The sequence below is a fragment of the Tupaia chinensis genome, unplaced genomic scaffold (assembly GCF_000334495.1).
Source record: "Tupaia chinensis unplaced genomic scaffold, TupChi_1.0 Scaffold000037_17, whole genome shotgun sequence".
Classification (NCBI taxonomy): Eukaryota; Metazoa; Chordata; class Mammalia; order Scandentia; family Tupaiidae; genus Tupaia; species Tupaia belangeri.
The window spans coordinates 1,601,458-1,621,636 of NW_006159475.1; the positions used below are offsets into that span (position 1 = coordinate 1,601,458).

Sequence of the window (20,179 nt, forward strand, 5' to 3'; positions counted from 1 at the left end):
GAGTAGAAAAAGCAAAAAATCCCCCCCCCCCCCCAGGAGATGTCCACACTGCAATTTCTTCTCCACTTTCCTCTTGGGATTTTGGGCATGCAGGCATGCATGCACACGTACGCGGCTTATGCCACGGAGTACAGGACTTGAATTGTGGTCAGCTATATGGGAGTCCAGCAGTGTAACCATTACTCCATCTGCTGGTCCCCCAGAAAGCACTTCTAAGTAATAAAGCTGGGAGCAGAAATATATGATGTCCCTAAGCTACCTGTTTATTCATCACCGAACTATAGGAAGGGATTTGTTCTAAGGAATTCTGAGACCTGTAAATGAAGCAGACAATTCCATAGCAAATTTAACAAAATTTAGTTTCAGGTGTAACTTACTCATAGGAAGAAGCAGGATCTGGACAGATCAGCAATCCTCACACATATCCAGCTGTAGACTCCCTCCCATAGTAAGCAGAACTTTTCAAAGATACACTATAGGGAATGATCAATAGGGACAAACTTTTTAGAGTGATAAGGTAGGGGATATCAGGTTGGGGACACACTGCTCTGTGGAAAGTAGTTAGCCCCCTTTCCTTATCAAAAGGCTGAAAAGACCACTCCAGGTAACAACTTATAGTAAAGGTTACTCTAGGACTGGGAATAGAAAAGGTACCAAGATGGCATTAATGCTTACAAAATGGAATTAGTCTGGTACATTCTCAGTTACATACTGACCAGTTAAATAACAAAGTAGTCATAAGATGTGGTCAACACCCCATTCTATAACTTTCATGAGAAATTAATAGAAATGTAAGTTCTCCTTTTTTTTGTTTTGTTTGTTTGTTTGTTTTTTGGTTTTTTTGGAGAGGTTTTTCACTATAGGGCGCATGCGCTCGCCAGACAAACAGAGAGAGACATAGAGACAGAAAGCAAGAAATCACCCCCCCAGGGGGGATGGTCACGCCGCAATCCCTTCTCCTCCATTTTCCTCTCAGGATCTTGGGCACGCACGCACACGTGCCCGGAGTGAGTTTTAAGCCACCAGGTCCGGGACGCGAACCGCGGTCGACTATGTGGGAGTCCAGCGACATAACCATTACGCTAACTGCTGGTTCCCTAGAAATGTAAGTTCTCTGACTCCAGTCCTCTTTGCTAAATGAGAAATTCTAGAGGTGAACCTAACAATCTATTGTAGCGGACCTTCAGATAATCCTAATGCTCACTGAAGTTTGAGAACCACTGATCTAGAAGAGGAAGAATAATACCAGGGTACAGAAAATAATGCCTATGTGAAGTTCTAGGAACTCAAATATTTATTTTAAATCTGCCATATGCTGAGAGTTAGCTGAGGGAGTTTTGAATCATTAAATCCCATTGTCATGTCTCAGTCCTTTTCCTAGCTTGATATTGAAGGCAATCATATCAAACTGAAATCTTACATTTTACAGGAATCTTAGACATTAAACAAAAACAATAAAAATATTATAAAATACTTAAATTATTAAAATCTGGGAAGTGATGACTAGATAGCATATTGTTCTTAAACAAAAAAATTATGGTTAACATATTAATAAAATGAACTACTAATAAGACCAAGTTTATAACATAGTTATTAGAGTCTGCACTACAGACAATCCTAGTACATTCAAAATACTACAAAATTAGAACAATGGAAAAATTTAAAGAATAAAAAAAGAGTGAAAATAAAAAATTTAAAGTGTAACAAAGCAGTCTGAATTCTTATAATCACTTAAAATTGAAGAAAATAAGTAAACAGATCTGGCATATCAGATAGTTCACCAAAGGCTCTACTAGGACTTGGTGTCCACATTTTTTTTTTTTTAAATGGATGAAAAGTGTCTTCCATATTCATCCAGTTCCTGTCAAAGGCTTTTTTTTTTTTTTTTTTTTTTTTTTTTAGTGGATGAATGCCTTCAGATGCTAGTGGCTGGTCCCTATAACTGTGGACTACTAGAAAGCCGATACCTTATTTTCTAAATTTTTTTGAAAAATAGTTTTTCAAATAGCAAAGTTTCTAAAATCCAAAATTAGTGCACCTTGAACTAGAAACCCTTAGGTGTTTTCACTTCACTGTTCCTTGTTTTTGAGATCTTCTTATAAGTAGAGGGAAATCAAAACAGTATCTGAATCCATCAAGTTCTCATGGCCCATCCTTGAAATTTACTTACATCTCAGCATCTGTGATAGTACATAGTCACAGTCCCTTCCTACTTTCTCATCATGTCATTTATTTTTTATGATCTGCCTTATTACTTCTGCCCTAATCTAAATGCTCAGCTCTTCTTGCTGTATCAATCTTTCACTTGAATATATCATCTCTTTGCCTTATATCAGCTGGCATTTAAAAAAAAACACTACATCTCCAAAAGCATTTTATATGTAATGCTTTCAGGCCCTTTTCGCCTTTTAAGTCAAGTTCTGTTCTATACCTAGATTTTTCTGAAAAATCACTCTAAAAATTATCTTGCTTTTATGTAAGGTGTTTTACATTCCCATTCAGTCTTGAAAAGTTTACCTCAATAGATGGGCAGAGCTCACTGTTTACTATTCTTGTCTGCTCCTGTGCAAAGGGATTTCTGTTCTCTCTTACTTGAGCTTTTCCCTTCATTGCTACTGCTGCAAAAGACCCCTCCCACATTACCTCATATGTCTTTTATAAAACTTACCAAATCTTGGACCAGCAGATGCCATAATGGTTACATCTCTAGACTTCCACATAGTTGACTGCAGTTCAAACTGCAGCCTAAAACTTACACAGGGTACATCTGTATGTGTGCCTGCCCAAAGTCTTGAGGAGAATGTAGGAGAAAGCGTTGTGGCGTGGCCATTTCACCCCTCCCCCGGGGGGGTGATTTCTCACTTTCTCTCTGTCTCTGTCTCTCTGGAGAGCACATACATCCTATAACAAAACTATCTCTAAGAAAAATAAAACTTAATAAACTTTTTCAGACCTTAGTAATCTTTATTTGTCCTGCCCACATCTTTTGATATGCATATTGCCTGTCTTCTGCATAGACTCTATACCTAATGTTCCTAGTACAGTGATCCCCAACCCCCAGGCTATACCAGTGCCAGTCTGTTGCGGGCCAGGTTTATGAACCGGTGCCATTTGGTAGGGCCATACAGCAGGCAGTGGGCAGTGGGCAAGTGAACCAGGCTTCATCTGTGTTTGCAGCCATTCCCCATCACTTAATGTTGCTGCCTGGGCTCCACCCTGTATCAGAGCGGCTGTGGTATTAGATTCTCATGGGTGAGTGAGCCCTATCATTGTTATTGTTTCTTTATATGTTGCAGTGTGATAGTGGTGGAAATGGTGTGCGTGATGGATGTGGTTCACTTGAGTCATCCCAGGATCAAACCTTCCCACCCCTATCCATGTGATTGTCATCATAAGGCAGGTCCCTTGTGCTGGGGGGAGCACTGCCCTGTGTGATGACCATTTGAGGGATATTTTGATTGTTTGTGGAATGGACAGGTGGAGTGGAGATTACCTTTATGACTTTGTACCTTTAATTATCTTTATAGCTAACTGAAGAAGGTACTGTACAATAAAAAGGGGAGGCAGCGCTGACTTGGATTGTTTCAGTTTTTAGGGTGACTATTCTTAAAGTTTCCTCCAGTTATGAGGTTTTAAGTAGATACTATGTACAGCATTAAGAAGTATCTTAAATCCATTTGTAATCTTATTTGTAAAGCAGCAGAGTGAAGAAAAAACTCTGAAAATCCATCTGAATATGTGAGAAAACTGAGGAAGCCTGAACAAAGCAAACAGTCAAACTAAATTTTATTAATTTCTCATGGTCTGCATGAATTATTTAGGATGGAAGATTTACTCAGGTGCTTATCTATAGTGTCATAGTACTTGTTTGAGAGTCATTCATTCAGCCAATAATTATTGAGCAGCTACTCTATGCTAAGCACTGTACTAAACACTAAGATTAACATTGATCAAAGCAGCTAATATTCTAGTGGGAACAATAGACAGTAAACAAGCAAACAGATATCAGATAATGGTAAGTGTGATACAATTTAATTAAAACAGGGTGAGATGATAAAATATGACTGGGTAGTTAAGGAAGTCTTCTCAGAAATGGCATTTAAGCAGATCTGAATAATGAAGAGGTAGCGTATCAAGAGCTGGAAGAAGAACATTTCAGACAAAGGAAGTAACTACTATTGCACAGATTTTAAAATAGATTTTAAACAGGTAGACAGGGGCGAAATCATGTAAGACTGATTGCCATGATAAGGAATTTAGATTTTATTCTGAGTAAAATAGGAAGTCATTGGAGGATTCTGAGCTTACAAGTGATAAAGTGTCTGTAGTTGCCATACAGAAAGTAGGTAGGATCAAGGACAGGGTGGACAGGAAACTAGTTAGCAGTATTCCAGTCATGCAGAAAAGATAAAGGAAGCTTTGACTAAGGTGGTGGCAGTTGTAAACACTAGAGAAGTGGAAGTAAGAGTTAACAGGATGTGCTAATAAGTTTGATATTAAGGTTTAGAGAAAGAAAAATCAAGGGCATCTCCTAGATTTTTGACTTGAGCAACTAGGTAGATAGATGTTAGTGATTTCACTGGAGAGAACAGAGGAGTACCAGGTTTAATAGAAGAGAAAATTGTGGTTTAATATTGGACTTAAGCTTTCGACCTCAAAAGAGACAAGCTGGGCCCAGCCGGTGGCATGTTGGTTAAAGGCTCTGGACTATCACATGGCCGACCATAGTTCGAGTCCTAGACCTGGTGGCTTGCTTTCTCACTTTTTCTCACTCACTCTCTCACTCTTGCTCTGTCCCTCTCTGGCCAAATTTAAATAAATAAACAAATTCAATAAAATAATTCTTTTAAAAAAAATAGATAAGCTAAAAATACAGGAATAATTAAATATCTAAAATATAATACTTAGATGTGAATTATATTTTTCTATTGCTGCATATCAAATTACACCAAAACTTAGTAACTTAGAAAAAAATGAACATTTAGGGACCAGCAGATGGCATAATGTTTATGTCGTTGGACACCCACGTAGTGAACTGCTATTCAAGTTCCAGGCCTGGCAGCTTAAAATTCACACTGCGCGTGCCTGCCCAAAATCCCAAGAGGAGGATGGAGAAAGGACTGCAGGGTGGCCATCCAGCAGGGGTGATTTCTCACTTTGTCTCTCTCTCTCTGGCAAGCTCACACACCCTGTAACAAAAATCTCTATTAAAAAAAAAAAAGAAAAGAATGTTTAGGGCCAGCCGGTGGCATGGTGGTTAAGGCAGCTGAATCTCACATGGCCAGCTGCACAGTTTAAGTCGCCAGGCATACCTGCTTGCCCCATATCCCAAGAGGACAATGGAGGAAAAAGGAATTGTAGGTGGCCATTCCCCCGAGGTGGATTAGTGCTTTCTCACTTTCTTTCTCTCTCTCTTCTGCCTTTGCGTCTTTCTGGCAAGCATATGTCCTTTATAGCAAGTATTTTTTAAAAAAGAAGTATTTTTCTTGTAATGGAGAAATTTTTTTTCTACAAGGTACATACACTTGGTAGAGAGACAAAAAACGAAAAATCACTCCCTGAAGGGATGGTCACAGCTCAATCCCTTCTCCTCTTATGCATTTTGAGCACACATGCACAGATACCCAGCATGAGTTTTAAGCTGCCGGATCAGGGACTTGAACCACCATCAGCTATGTGGGAGTCCAGTGATGTAACCACTACAGCATCTGCTCATCCCAAGAACATTTATTGTTGTACAGTTTCTGTGAATCAGGAATTCAGGCCCACTTTAACTGGGTAGTTCTGATTCAGGGTTTCCATGAGGTGCCCATCAAAATGTCAACAGAGATTACAACCATCTGAAGGTTTGACTGGGACTGGAGAATCTGCTTCCACACTCACACTCATGGTTGTTGCCAGACCCTCAGTTCTTCACCACATGGACTTCTCCATATGAAGTCACACATTGTCATTTCTTCCATGTTCTATTTGTTAGAGTAAGTCATAAGTACAACTCATACACAAGGGAAAGTAATTGGGCTTCTTTCTTTGAAAAAAGGAAATACAAGAAACCATTGGAATCTTTTTAAACTCCCAGAGAATATTAAAATAGGTTAAGCAAGACTTAAGCCCATGTGGAATCATCAGATTTTATATAACTTCCTGGGCTCCACCCTGTATCAGAGCGGCTGTGGTATTAGATTCTCATGGGTGAGTGAGCCCTATCATTGTTATTGTTTCTTTATATGTTGCAGTGTGATAGTGGTGGAAATGGTGTGCGTGATGGATGTGGTTCACTTGAGTCATCCCAGGATCAAACCTTCCCACCCCTATCCATGTGATTGTCATCATAAGGCAGGTCCCTTGTGCTGGGGGGAGCACTGCCCTGTGTGATGACCATTTGAGGGATATTTTGATTGTTTGTGGAATGGACAGGTGGAGTGGAGATTACCTTTATGACTTTGTACCTTTAATTATCTTTATAGCTAACTGAAGAAGGTACTGTACAATAAAAAGGGGAGGCAGCGCTGACTTGGATTGTTTCAGTTTTTAGGGTGACTATTCTTAAAGTTTCCTCCAGTTATGAGGTTTTAAGTAGATACTATGTACAGCATTAAGAAGTATCTTAAATCCATTTGTAATCTTATTTGTAAAGCAGCAGAGTGAAGAAAAAACTCTGAAAATCCATCTGAATATGTGAGAAAACTGAGGAAGCCTGAACAAAGCAAACAGTCAAACTAAATTTTATTAATTTCTCATGGTCTGCATGAATTATTTAGGATGGAAGATTTACTCAGGTGCTTATCTATAGTGTCATAGTACTTGTTTGAGAGTCATTCATTCAGCCAATAATTATTGAGCAGCTACTCTATGCTAAGCACTGTACTAAACACTAAGATTAACATTGATCAAAGCAGCTAATATTCTAGTGGGAACAATAGACAGTAAACAAGCAAACAGATATCAGATAATGGTAAGTGTGATACAATTTAATTAAAACAGGGTGAGATGATAAAATATGACTGGGTAGTTAAGGAAGTCTTCTCAGAAATGGCATTTAAGCAGATCTGAATAATGAAGAGGTAGCGTATCAAGAGCTGGAAGAAGAACATTTCAGACAAAGGAAGTAACTACTATTGCACAGATTTTAAAATAGATTTTAAACAGGTAGACAGGGGCGAAATCATGTAAGACTGATTGCCATGATAAGGAATTTAGATTTTATTCTGAGTAAAATAGGAAGTCATTGGAGGATTCTGAGCTTACAAGTGATAAAGTGTCTGTAGTTGCCATACAGAAAGTAGGTAGGATCAAGGACAGGGTGGACAGGAAACTAGTTAGCAGTATTCCAGTCATGCAGAAAAGATAAAGGAAGCTTTGACTAAGGTGGTGGCAGTTGTAAACACTAGAGAAGTGGAAGTAAGAGTTAACAGGATGTGCTAATAAGTTTGATATTAAGGTTTAGAGAAAGAAAAATCAAGGGCATCTCCTAGATTTTTGACTTGAGCAACTAGGTAGATAGATGTTAGTGATTTCACTGGAGAGAACAGAGGAGTACCAGGTTTAATAGAAGAGAAAATTGTGGTTTAATATTGGACTTAAGCTTTCGACCTCAAAAGAGACAAGCTGGGCCCAGCCGGTGGCATGTTGGTTAAAGGCTCTGGACTATCACATGGCCGACCATAGTTCGAGTCCTAGACCTGGTGGCTTGCTTTCTCACTTTTTCTCACTCACTCTCTCACTCTTGCTCTGTCCCTCTCTGGCCAAATTTAAATAAATAAACAAATTCAATAAAATAATTCTTTTAAAAAAAATAGATAAGCTAAAAATACAGGAATAATTAAATATCTAAAATATAATACTTAGATGTGAATTATATTTTTCTATTGCTGCATATCAAATTACACCAAAACTTAGTAACTTAGAAAAAAATGAACATTTAGGGACCAGCAGATGGCATAATGTTTATGTCGTTGGACACCCACGTAGTGAACTGCTATTCAAGTTCCAGGCCTGGCAGCTTAAAATTCACACTGCGCGTGCCTGCCCAAAATCCCAAGAGGAGGATGGAGAAAGGACTGCAGGGTGGCCATCCAGCAGGGGTGATTTCTCACTTTGTCTCTCTCTCTCTGGCAAGCTCACACACCCTGTAACAAAAATCTCTATTTAAAAAAAAAAAGAAAAGAATGTTTAGGGCCAGCCGGTGGCATGGTGGTTAAGGCAGCTGAATCTCACATGGCCAGCTGCACAGTTTAAGTCGCCAGGCATACCTGCTTGCCCCATATCCCAAGAGGACAATGGAGGAAAAAGGAATTGTAGGTGGCCATTCCCCCGAGGTGGATTAGTGCTTTCTCACTTTCTTTCTCTCTCTCTTCTGCCTTTGCGTCTTTCTGGCAAGCATATGTCCTTTATAGCAAGTATTTTTTAAAAAAGAAGTATTTTTCTTTTAATGGAGAAATTTTTTTTCTACAAGGTACATACACTTGGTAGAGAGACAAAAAACGAAAAATCACTCCCTGAAGGGATGGTCACAGCTCAATCCCTTCTCCTCTTATGCATTTTGAGCACACATGCACAGATACCCAGCATGAGTTTTAAGCTGCCGGATCAGGGACTTGAACCACCATCAGCTATGTGGGAGTCCAGTGATGTAACCACTACAGCATCTGCTCATCCCAAGAACATTTATTGTTGTACAGTTTCTGTGAATCAGGAATTCAGGCCCACTTTAACTGGGTAGTTCTGATTCAGGGTTTCCATGAGGTGCCCATCAAAATGTCAACAGAGATTACAACCATCTGAAGGTTTGACTGGGACTGGAGAATCTGCTTCCACACTCACACTCATGGTTGTTGCCAGACCCTCAGTTCTTCACCACATGGACTTCTCCATATGAAGTCACACATTGTCATTTCTTCCATGTTCTATTTGTTAGAGTAAGTCATAAGTACAACTCATACACAAGGGAAAGTAATTGGGCTTCTTTCTTTGAAAAAAGGAAATACAAGAAACCATTGGAATCTTTTTAAACTCCCAGAGAATATTAAAATAGGTTAAGCAAGACTTAAGCCCATGTGGAATCATCAGATTTTATATAACTTGTTCCTTTCTTGAGCATTTCATAGGCTAGACTTTCACTTGTGTACTTGGGACTGACTCTAAAAGGGGAATATACTTTGCATACCCTTCATATGTGCCTAGTCCCTGTTGAAGAAAGCAATTCTCAAAGAAACAAGCCATCACAGCCTGAAAACATATTTTATCATTTGATTGAACCAATTGGCCTCTCACACCTTGTTCACTAAACCAGTATCATCAGTTATCAAGCATATTGATTTTATGTCTTTTTATTCTCATTACAGATTATTGCTTATAACTCAGAAGGTAAAAGTAATCCAAGTGAAATAGTAGAATTTACTACCTGCCCTGACAAACCAGGAGTACCTGTAAAACCTTCAGTTAAAGGAAAGATACATTCACACAGTTTTAAAATAACTTGGGGTAAGATGTTGTGCATATTTATACATTATTACTTTTTTATTAAAATAATTTAAATATGAAGAAAAAGTTTTAGTTATTTGAGTAAATTGGTTAGTTTATGCCAGTCTGGTAAATGAGAGTCATCACCTAGGGACCTTTTTTGTGGAAAGTTTTATGCTCATACACAAAGTAGGAACTTAAGATCCACTGTAAAATCAAGAGAAGGGGCAGCTGTGAAATAAACAATCGCTGAACTTGCACTTTAACATCACCTGGGTCATTCATTCTGGCTCTTAAGAGAAATGAACATCATTACTTATTTAGTTCATGGAAAAACAAAGATCATATAAACTTGATTCTCGCCTGACCTAAATACTTCAGTGGTATTTATAAAATATCCGGAAATGTCAGACCTCAAAATTTAAAGCGAAAGCCAGCAGGTGTATATAAGGCAGATGACTGACTCTACAGTTTGAGCCCCAGACCTGGCGGTTTGAGAAACATGCCAGGGATGCATGCATGCATACATAGCCAGAATCCCAAGAGGAAAATGGAGTAGGAGCAATTGTGGCATAGCCAATGAGGGGTAATTTCTCACTTTCTCTCTCTGTGGTGTTCTCAGGGAAGTGCATGTGCCCTATGTCAAACCCTGACCCAAGAAAGAAAATGTAAAGTGAATAGAATGATCAATTGTGAGAGCCATATTTATACACATGGAAAGATAGGGTAAATTAAGTGAAAAGCAGATGACAATAGCATAGAATAAAGAGATACTGGCATTAATAAAACATAACAAATTTTTTTTAGAGGTTTTTGCATAAGGCACGTGCACTCGCCAGACAGACAGAGAGACAGGAAGTGAGAAATCATCCTCCAGCAGGGATGGCCATGCCACAATCCCTTCTCCATTCTCCTCTCAGGATCTTGGGCCACCGGGTCCAGGACTCGAACCACAGTTGACTACATGGGAGTCTAGCAACATAGCTATTACACAAACTGCTAGTCCCCAAATTATTTTTTTAACAATCCTACCTTGGTACTATACTAATTAGGACTTTTCTGTAAATGTGCATTGTATATCCTTTGCTTAATACTACTTTGGCTTCTTTGGATAGATCCACCAAAAGACAGTGGAGGGGCAGCCATCAATAAATATGTAGTGGAGATGGCAGAAGGTTCCAATGGTAAGAATAGCTTTTAAAAATTGATAACTTACTCTACCCAGTCTGACTTTGCTGTTTATAACTTCACATTTTATATTATATATTTTTTATCTTGCTTTTCATTTGCTACCATAAAAAAGATGGCTATTTCACTTTGAAATATCTTGATTTTTTTTCCTTTGCTAATAGCAGTTAGAATTTTGCATGTTTTGACCCACTTTAAATTGTGATCTCCAGAAATGCAGTGGATCAAATGAAAGACTACTGCACACTATATTATTACAGTTATGTGTTCTTTGTTTCTCTAATTTGTTTACATCATTGCTATCTATGTAGATTAAGTCATCAGTTACCATGTAGTCTTTTAAAGTTTAGTTTATTCAGTTAGAGTTTTACCCAAATGCATCAGAAAAATTACCTTCTAAAATTTAGCTCACCTTTTACTAGTTTTAGTAATAAGTTTCATGACTAGCGAAATTTATTCTCAAAGCACATAGTTAGCAGTCTTTATTTCTGTGAGTTGACCTATTCCCTGCAAAAAATTAAGGATGTCTTTCAATTAAGACTAAACTTCCTATGGTATTGGTTCCTTCTACTCTGTGTGTTATAACATTATTACTGGACCAGTGAACACATTTGAAATGCTTAATTAAAAGCAAATTATAAATCTAAGCCAAGGCCTGTACAGTTACATAGATATTTCACTTCAACAAAGCCTTGAAGATTTGCCTAGGAAACTGCACACATAAAGAAAATTAGATCATTTCCAGGAAACTCAAAACAGACTTAAATTATTTGACAAATTACATAAACACTTATTTAGTAGAGCTAGGATACCTGCCGTGTCCATGATACCAAAATGTTAAACATTACCTTGTAATTGATTAAACACAATTCCTCATCTTTTAGGAAACAAATGGGATATGATATACAGTGGCACTACCAGGGAACATCTTTGTGATCGACTGAATCCAGGCTGTTTCTATCGTTTACGAGTTTACTGCATCAGTGATGGAGGACAGAGTGCGGTAATGTTTATATGTAGATTATCTTCTATCTTTTTCAAATTTAGCCAGATGGGATCACTAGATGCAACTTAAAATATTGAAATATATTCACAAATGTAGAAAGGTAATTTCTATAACTCAGGTGCTTAATATTTTAGTGATCAGAATATTTAATCTGGGGGCTGGCAAGTGGCACAGTGGTTAAAAGCACTAGACTCCCACATGGCCGACCGTGGTTCAGTTCTCGGACCTGGTGGCTTGCTTTCTCACTTCCTCTCTCTCTCTGTCTCTCTCTGATCAAACTGGAAAATAATAATGATAATAATAAATAAGGTTAAATAAAATAATTATTTTTAAAAAAAGAATATTTAATCTGATACTTAGCTTATAGTGAGAAGGTAGTAAGTATTTATTGTCTGGTTGGTATTTAACTTTGGAAAAACAAATATATAAAAACATTGGAGAATATTTTATAAAAATAAAATTTTTAAAGAATTATTTATTTAATCTTCATTATTTTTTTTTTTTAATTTGACCAGAGAGAGGGAAAGTGAGAAAGTAAGCCACCAGGTCTGAGGTTCAAATCATAGTCGGCCATATGGAAGTCCAGTGCCTTAACTACCACACTACCTGGCGGCCTCATAAAGATAATTTATTTTTTTTTTTTGAGAGGTTTTTCGCTATAGGGCGCGTGCACTCACCAGACAGAGAGAGACATAGAGACAGAAAGCGAGAAACCACCCCCCGGGGAGATGGTCACACCGCAATCCCTTCTCCATTCTCCTCTCAGGATCTTGGGCACGCATGCACACACACCCGGCGTGAGTTCTAAGCCACCGGGTCCAGGATGCAAACCGCAGTCGACTATGTGGGAATCCAGCGACATAGACATTACGCTAACTGCTGGTTCCCAAATTTTAACACAATAAAAGTAGACATGCTCCTCGACTTAAAATGCAGTTGTGTCCTAATAAACCTATTTGTAAGTTGAAAATATTCTAAGTCAAAAACTGTACTGTATACACTTAACCTGTCAAACATCACGGCTTAGTCTAGCCCTCTTAAATGTGCACGGAACACTTACATTAGCCTACAGTTATGCAGTCATCTAACATGAGCCTATTTTATAATGAAATGTTGAATATCTCTCATAATTGATGGACTACTGTAATGAAAGTGAAAAAAAAATCATTGTATGAGTGTTGAAGTATCATTTGTGTTGAATGTATGTCACTTATGACATTCTACAATTGAGAAAATGTAGGTCAAACTATTGTAAAGCCAGGGACCAGCAGTTAGCGTAATGGCTATCTTGCTGGACTTCCATGTAGTCGACCACGGTTCACGTCCCGGACCCAGTGGCTTAAACCCACGCCGGGTGTGTGTGCATGTGTGCCCAAGATCACGAGAGGATAATGGAGGAAAAGGGATTGCAGCATGGCCATCCCCACTGGGGAATGATTTCTCGCTTTCTGTCTCTGTTTGTGTCTGTCTGGCGAACACACACGCCCTATAGCAAAACCCTTTCAAAAAAAAAAAAGAATTAGAGGGAACTAGCAGGTGGCATGGTGGTTAAGGCACTGGACACTCTCACATGGCTGACCACAGTTTAAGTCCTGGACCTGGTGGCTTACTATCTCACTCTCTCTTTCTGGTCAAATTAAAATAAGAGAATGAATAAACAAATTTTTTTTAAAAATGCATTAGAAACATTTTGTTTGAAAATGCAAGTGTTGTGAAACTATGAGTTCCCCATGGACTTGGCTCCAGTTGCTTCTTTTTGTTGATTTAGAAAATCTCCCTAGATTTAAAAAAGGCAACCACGCACATGCACATGCATCCACACATTCAGTCAGTCTTAGTATTCTGATACCACATTATAGCATTCTTCTGTAGCATAGCTTTCTGAATAAAGTGATGACCAAGTATTTTGTGCTTGAAAAGAATGTTAAGTGTTAATTTTAATACAACACAGGTAAAGAATATGGAGCCGAGTTTGGGTCAGTATTTTTAAGAAGATGTCTTTTAAAACTAAAATACTTTTTTTTTCAGAATTATTTAATTTTATTTATTCATTCATTTTTAATATGACCAAAGAGAGAGAGGGAAAGTGAGAAAGCAGGCTACTAGGTTCAGGACTCGAACCATGGTTGGCCATGTGGGAGGGTCGGCTTTTAACCACCATGCTGCCGCCTGGTCCCCAAAACTAAAATCTTTTTTTTTTTTTTTTTTCTTTGAGACAGTTTTGCTATAGGGTGCATGCACTCACCAGAGGGACAGAAAGAAAGCAAGAAATCACCCCCCCGGGGTGGGGGATGGCCACGCCTCAATCCCTTCTCCTCCACTCTCCTCTTGGGATCTTGGGCACGCAAGCACATGCGCCCGACGTGATTTTAAGCCACTGAGTCCGGGACTTGAACCACGGTCGACTACATGGGAGTCCAGCGACATAGCCATTACGCTAAATGCTGGTCCTATATACCTTTTCAAAAACTAGATACCATACAAATTCAAAGCAATGACATATACCTAGAAAGAGTTTAGAAACCTGGAAAAGCTTACTTTATTTTAGAATTATTTTTAGGTGGAAAGGAAAAAGGAAAGATTTATTTAAAATAAATAAGTTGATGTTTAAGTTAAAAATACTGTGTATCATAAAGTAACCAAAAATAGCCTAAACCTCCTGAAAACAAAGTAAACAGCATTTATGGAATATTAAAACATCCTTCCTTAGAAGAGATTTTTGGATCCCTTTGGACAGGATCAAAAATACTGCCCAATAAGTTGTGTTAGAAAGTGTTGTTTTGTTTTGATTTTTGATTATGGAAAGAAAAGGAAGGGTTTGTTGGGCTTCTTTATCTAATATCTTGCTTGTATGGTTGTCATATAGTATGTAACATTTATTTGACAATAAAAATGTTTAGTTTTAATTGGTTTGATTATATTCTAAATCTAGTCCTTTTCAGCTAATAGCCAAGTACAGTTTCAAATTATTGGTACAGTCTTTGTGTGCCTATTGTTGACTTTATCAAAAGTAAAGTAATCTGATTATTTGGTTTGGAGCATTTCTGTTTTGTTTTTGCATTTGTTTTGACAGGTCTCTGAATCTTTACTTGTGCAAACTCCAGCTGTGCCTCCTGGCCCATGCCTCCCTCCCCGATTACAGGGTAGACCCAAAGCAAAAGAAATACAGTTACGATGGGGTAATTTCCATTTTGGTAATATATTTAATTAAGTTTGAACTAAAAGTATTCATCTTGTTAAGTTGCATAAATCTTTCTACCTTTAGTACCCCCTCTGGTTGATGGTGGATCACCCATTTCCTGTTATAGTCTGGAAATGTCTCCTATAGAAAAAGATGAACTCAGAGAAGTTTACCAAGGTTCTGAAGTAGAATGTACAGTGACCAACCTTCTTCCTGGAAAGATGTACAGCTTCAGACTGCGTGCAGCTAACAAAATGGGGGTAAGTAGACCATGCTGACTGAATTAAAAATCGCAATCCTGTTTCCCCTGAACGTACATCATTACACTAGTTACTTGCCATTTTTCTTTTAACATGTGACTTCAAATTTTATCATTTTAAATAAGCTGACATTGATAAATCAAAGTCAGCATAGCCCATAATTTAATTGTTACAGAATTGTGACACTATGAACTTCAAATGGGCTAAAGTTGGGAACCAGCAGTTAGCGTAATGGCTATGTCACTGGACTCCCACGTAGTCGACCGCGGTTCGCGTCCCGGACCCGGTCGCTTCAAACTCACACCGGGCGCCTGTGCGTGCGTGCCCAAGATCCCGAGAGGAGAATGGAGGAGAAGGGATTGCAGCGTGACCATCCCCCCTGGAGGGTGATTTCTCGCTTTCTGTCTCTCTGTCTCTCTCTATCTGTCTGGCGAGCGCACGCGCCCTATATCGAAAATCTCCCCCCCCCCCAAAAAAAAAAATGGGCTGAAGTTAATTTTTGAAACTTTCTGTCTCTCTGTCTCTGTCTGTCTGGTGAGCGCACGCGCCCTATAGCGAAAATCTCTCCAAAAAAAAAAAAAATGGGCTAAAGTTAATTTTTGAAACATTGCTAGTTGGATGTAGTTTAACAGTTTAAGAGCAGATGTATGATCATAAGTATTTAAGTTTTTCGAGGCTGCTTAGATATGGCATTTACTTTCACTTCGTAACTAATTATGATTTATTTTTTTGCCTAAGAAAGAAAGCCATTTTAAGTTCTGTTCTTTTATGGATTTTTTTTAAAACATGTGTATTTGGGGGCACTCGGCCATGTCCGCAAAGGGCGCAAGGCCGGGGCCAGGGTCTGAGCGGGGGCCGCTCTGGCCCAAGCATGGCCAGGCTCTGAGCTGGTTCTGCAGCTCTGAACAACGGCCAGGGTGCACCGCCTGCGCGGAGCAAGACGGCCACTGCCGGGGGCACCACATCTGCCAAGCAGAGGAGTGCGCCGAGGAGCTTTGGAACAAGATTGTGGACCAGTGTGAGAGGCTGCAGCTACAGAGTGCTGGCATCACCAAGTATGTAGCTGAGGTCCTGCCAGGGAAGAACCAGAGAGCAGTGGGCATGGCTAGTGCAGTGAGGGAACTGGTGATCCAGCAGTTGAGTCTGGTGAGGAGTCTGTGTGAGAGCGAGGAACAGCGGTTACTGGAACAGGTGCATGGAGAAGAGGAGCAGGCCCACCAGAGCAACTTGACACAGCAGGTCCACTGGGCCGAGGCACTGAAGAAGCTTGACAGCATCCACACCAGCCTGGTGGGCATGCTCACCTATCTGGATGACCTCCAGCTAATTCAGAAGGAACAGGAGATTTTCGAGAGGTCCTAGGAAGCAGAGGGCATTTTGGATCCTCAGGAGTCAGAAAAGTTAAACTTTAATGAGAAGTGCACTCATAGTCCCCTACTGACCCGACTCTGGGCAACAGCCGTTCTCGGATCCCTCTCAGGCACAGAGGTTGTGCGTATTAACGAGAGGACCATCAGCCCCTTCCTGCAATTGTCAGATGATCGAAGGCCCCTGACCTTCAGCGCCAAGAAGGCCAAAGCCTATGCAGATAGCCCAGAGCACTTTGACCACTGGCCCAATGCCCTGGCTGCCACCTCCTTCCAGGCTGGGCTCCATGCCTGGATGGTGAACATCCAGAACAGCTGTGCCTGTAAGATGGGCGTGGCCTTGGGCCCCCTGCCCCACAAGGGTTCTGGCAATGACTGCCGCCTGGGCCACAACACTTTCTCCTGGGTCTTCTCTCGCTATGACCAGGAGTTCCGTTTCTCACACAACGGGCAGCATGAGCCCCTGGGGCTGCTCGGTGCCCAGCCTAGGTGGGCATGGTGCTGGACCTGCGTGCCCAGGAGCTGCTCTTCTATGAGCCAGCCTCAAGCATAGTGCTCTTCACCTACCACGTATCCTTCTCTGGGCCCCTCTTCCCAGTCTTTGCTGTGGCTAACCAAACCATTTCCATCATGCACTGATCTCTGGCCCAGGTCCACTTACCCACCATCCTCTCAGGCCATGTTTCTACCCAGTGCCCTTTCCCCAAATGAAGGCTTTCTAAGACAAATAGGGCCATGCCCAAAGTTTCAGATATGGGTGCCAGGTATTTGTGGGAAACTGCTACTCCAAAGCCTTAGTCTCCTAGTTCCATGAGACATCTGCCCCACTGATGGTGTCTTGTCCACTGTTTAATCTCTGGCATACAGCACACAGCTTGGTGCATGGTGAGTGTGCAATAAACACTTGATGTATGGGTGGAAAAAAAACAAAAACATGTATTTGTACAACTCCATAGAATGGGCAAAATAGGTAATATCTCCATTTTGTAACTGAGGAAACTAAGACTCAGAAAAGTTAAATATCACACAAAGTAATAAATAATAGAGATAAGTTACAAACTTGAGTTTGTCATATTCCAGATGCAAAGCTTTTTCCATTTAACTATGACACCTCTCATCTCTCTGCAATAAAGCAGGTTCCCTAAGGACAAAGCAGTAATTTCTCTTTTTTTTGGGGGGGGGGGAGGTTTTCGCTATAGGGCGCATGTGCTCGCCAGACAGAGAGACATAGAGACATAAAGCGAGAAATCACCCCCCAGGTGGGATGGTCACGCTGCAATCCCTTCTCCTCCATTCTCCTCTCGGGATCTTGGGTACATACGCACACGCACCCGGTGTGAGTTTTAAGCCACCGGGTCCAGGACGCGAACCGCAATCGACTACGCGGGAGTCCAGCGACATAGCCATTACGCTAACTGCTGGTTCCCCAAAGCAGTAATTTCTTACCTAAATCGAGTAACACTGTTTCTCTGATCTATAAGTAAAATTTCACAAAATTAAACTGACAGATCTCTCTACCCCATTATTTTAGATTTTAGTGAATGTACTATCAATATATTTTCATGTCCTGTTCTCCAACTGAGTTCTGTATTTACATCTGTAAACTTATTTTTAAATTTCTTTTTTTAATTGTCAGAGGACACGTGTACTTACCAGAAAGAGACAGAGAGAGGGAGAGAAAACACCTTCTACAGAGGCATGGACAAACCACAAGTTTCTTCCCATTTTTTTCGTCCTATCAAGATTAGGGGCAAGTGTGCAAAATTGCCCTGGTTGAAACTCCCAGCTGCTGTCAGCCCTGTGAGAGCTAGCTTCCTTTAACCATCAGGCTACAGGGCCAACCTTTTACATTTCTTTTATGTCAGATTTATATACTTTGTTAGTGAGGAGACTTGAAAAGGTTCACAGAAAAATGAAATTAAAGTACAAATTTATTTTGGTGCAGAAGCAGATCCATACATTTTCCATGAGCCTTTTAAATACTGGTCATGTAAGTCATTCTCCCCTATGTGAAGTCATAATCTTGTCAGCCTCACAAGGCTGCAATGTACTGGAATAGCATCTTTATTACTAACTTGTCTTAATTTATATTTTTTGGTTTGTGATAACTTGTTAAAATCACTTTAAGTAAATATTTGCTTTATGTATTTACAGACAACCTACATGTTAGATCCTTTTAAAACCAATCCATGGGACCAGCAGCTAGCATAATGGCTGTGTCGCTGGACTCCCACGTAGTCGACTACGGTTCGAGTCCTGGACCCGGGGCTTAAAACTCATAGCGGGCGCGTGTGCTTGCGTGCCCAAGATCCTAAGAGGAGAATGAAGGAGAAGGGATTGTGGCGTGGCCTTCCCCCCTGGGGGGTGATTTCTCACTTTCTGTCTCTCTGTCTCTCTCTGCCTGGCGGGCGAGTGCATGCGCCCTATAGTGAAAACCTCTCAAAAAAAAACAGAAAACAATCCAACCCTTTAAGTCCTTAAGGTAGGGAACGAGGTCATGAGAAAAGGAGGGTTTAGTGTGGAACTGCCGTTTCTTCTGCCTTCAGCTCTGTGTTCTTAACAGAGCTTCTAATAGCACAGGGTTGGGACACAGCATTCTCAGATTCATAGCCTCTGTGGTCCATAGAAGCCACTAGGAGGAGGGGGCCCTATAAAGAATCTGCCATTTTGGGACCAGCAGTTAGCATAATGGCTATGTCGCTGAACTCCCATGTAGTCAACCGCGGTTTGAGTCCCGGACCTGGTGACTTAGACTCATGCCGGGTGTGTGTGCATGCGTGCCCAAGATCCTGAGAGGAGAATGGCGGAGAAGGGATTGCAGCATGGCCATCCCCCCTGGGGGGTGATTTCTCACTTTCTGTCTGTCTCTGTCGCTGGCGAGTGCACACACCCTATAGCAAAAACCTCTTCAAAAAAAAAGAAAAATCAATCTGCCATTTTCAACAGAAAGCATGTGGTGACTTTGATGCTATGATGACTTTGTGCTTTGGATCTGGATTTGCTGCACCTTTCTTTATAGTAAGATATCAACTGGTTTAACAGGAATAAAGATTAAAACCATATGGTCATATCAATTGATGCAGAAAAAGCATTTGATAAGATACAGCATCCCTTCATGATCAAGACTCTCAGCAAAATTGGCACAGAATGGCCATTTCCTAACACAATAAAAGCCATCTATTAAAAACCCATGGCGAACACCATCCTGAATAGAGAAAAGCTGAAAGCTTTCCACAAGGATGCCACATTTTTCCACTCCTTTTTAATATAGTACTGGAAGTCATCGCCAACACAATCAGAAAAGAGGAAATAATACAAGGCATTCGAATAGGAAAAGAAGAGGTGAAACTCTATTCGCAGATGACATTATTGTATACATAGAAGACCCAATGGTCTCCATGGAAAAATTACTGAAAGTAATACATGATCACAGTAAAGTTACAGGATATAAAAATCAATATACAGAAATCAATAGCATTTCTATATACGAATAACAGGCAGACTGAGATAGAACTGAAAAAAGTTATTCCATTTACCATAGCCACAAAAAGTATATTTAGGAATAAATCTATCAAAGAAGTTAAAGACCTCCACAAGGAAAACTATGAGGAGCTAAAAAAAGACATTGAAAATGACACAAAAAAGTGGAAGGAGGGAACCAGCAGTTAGCATAATGGCTATGTCGCTGGACTCCCACGTAGTCGACCGTGGTTCG

General features: G+C 40.1%; 1 protein-coding gene and 1 pseudogene across 6 annotated transcripts in view; both read left to right on the forward strand.

The window, feature by feature from the left end:
* The window catches only part of FNDC3A (fibronectin type III domain containing 3A), a 212,450-nt gene that overhangs the window by 176,527 nt on the left and 15,744 nt on the right, over window positions 1-20,179 (forward strand). For all 6 annotated transcript variants that reach the window (XM_027771819.1, XM_027771818.1, XM_027771816.1 and 3 more), the window contains 5 exons: window positions 9,345-9,483; window positions 10,578-10,646; window positions 11,535-11,653; window positions 14,730-14,835; window positions 14,922-15,097. In XM_027771819.1, coding sequence (XP_027627620.1) covers window positions 9,345-9,483; window positions 10,578-10,646; window positions 11,535-11,653; window positions 14,730-14,835; window positions 14,922-15,097 — 609 coding nt within the window. The remainder of the gene's footprint in view (window positions 1-9,344; window positions 9,484-10,577; window positions 10,647-11,534; window positions 11,654-14,729; window positions 14,836-14,921; window positions 15,098-20,179) is intronic.
* On the forward strand, window positions 15,615-17,604 carry LOC102497863 (B box and SPRY domain-containing protein pseudogene; annotated as a pseudogene).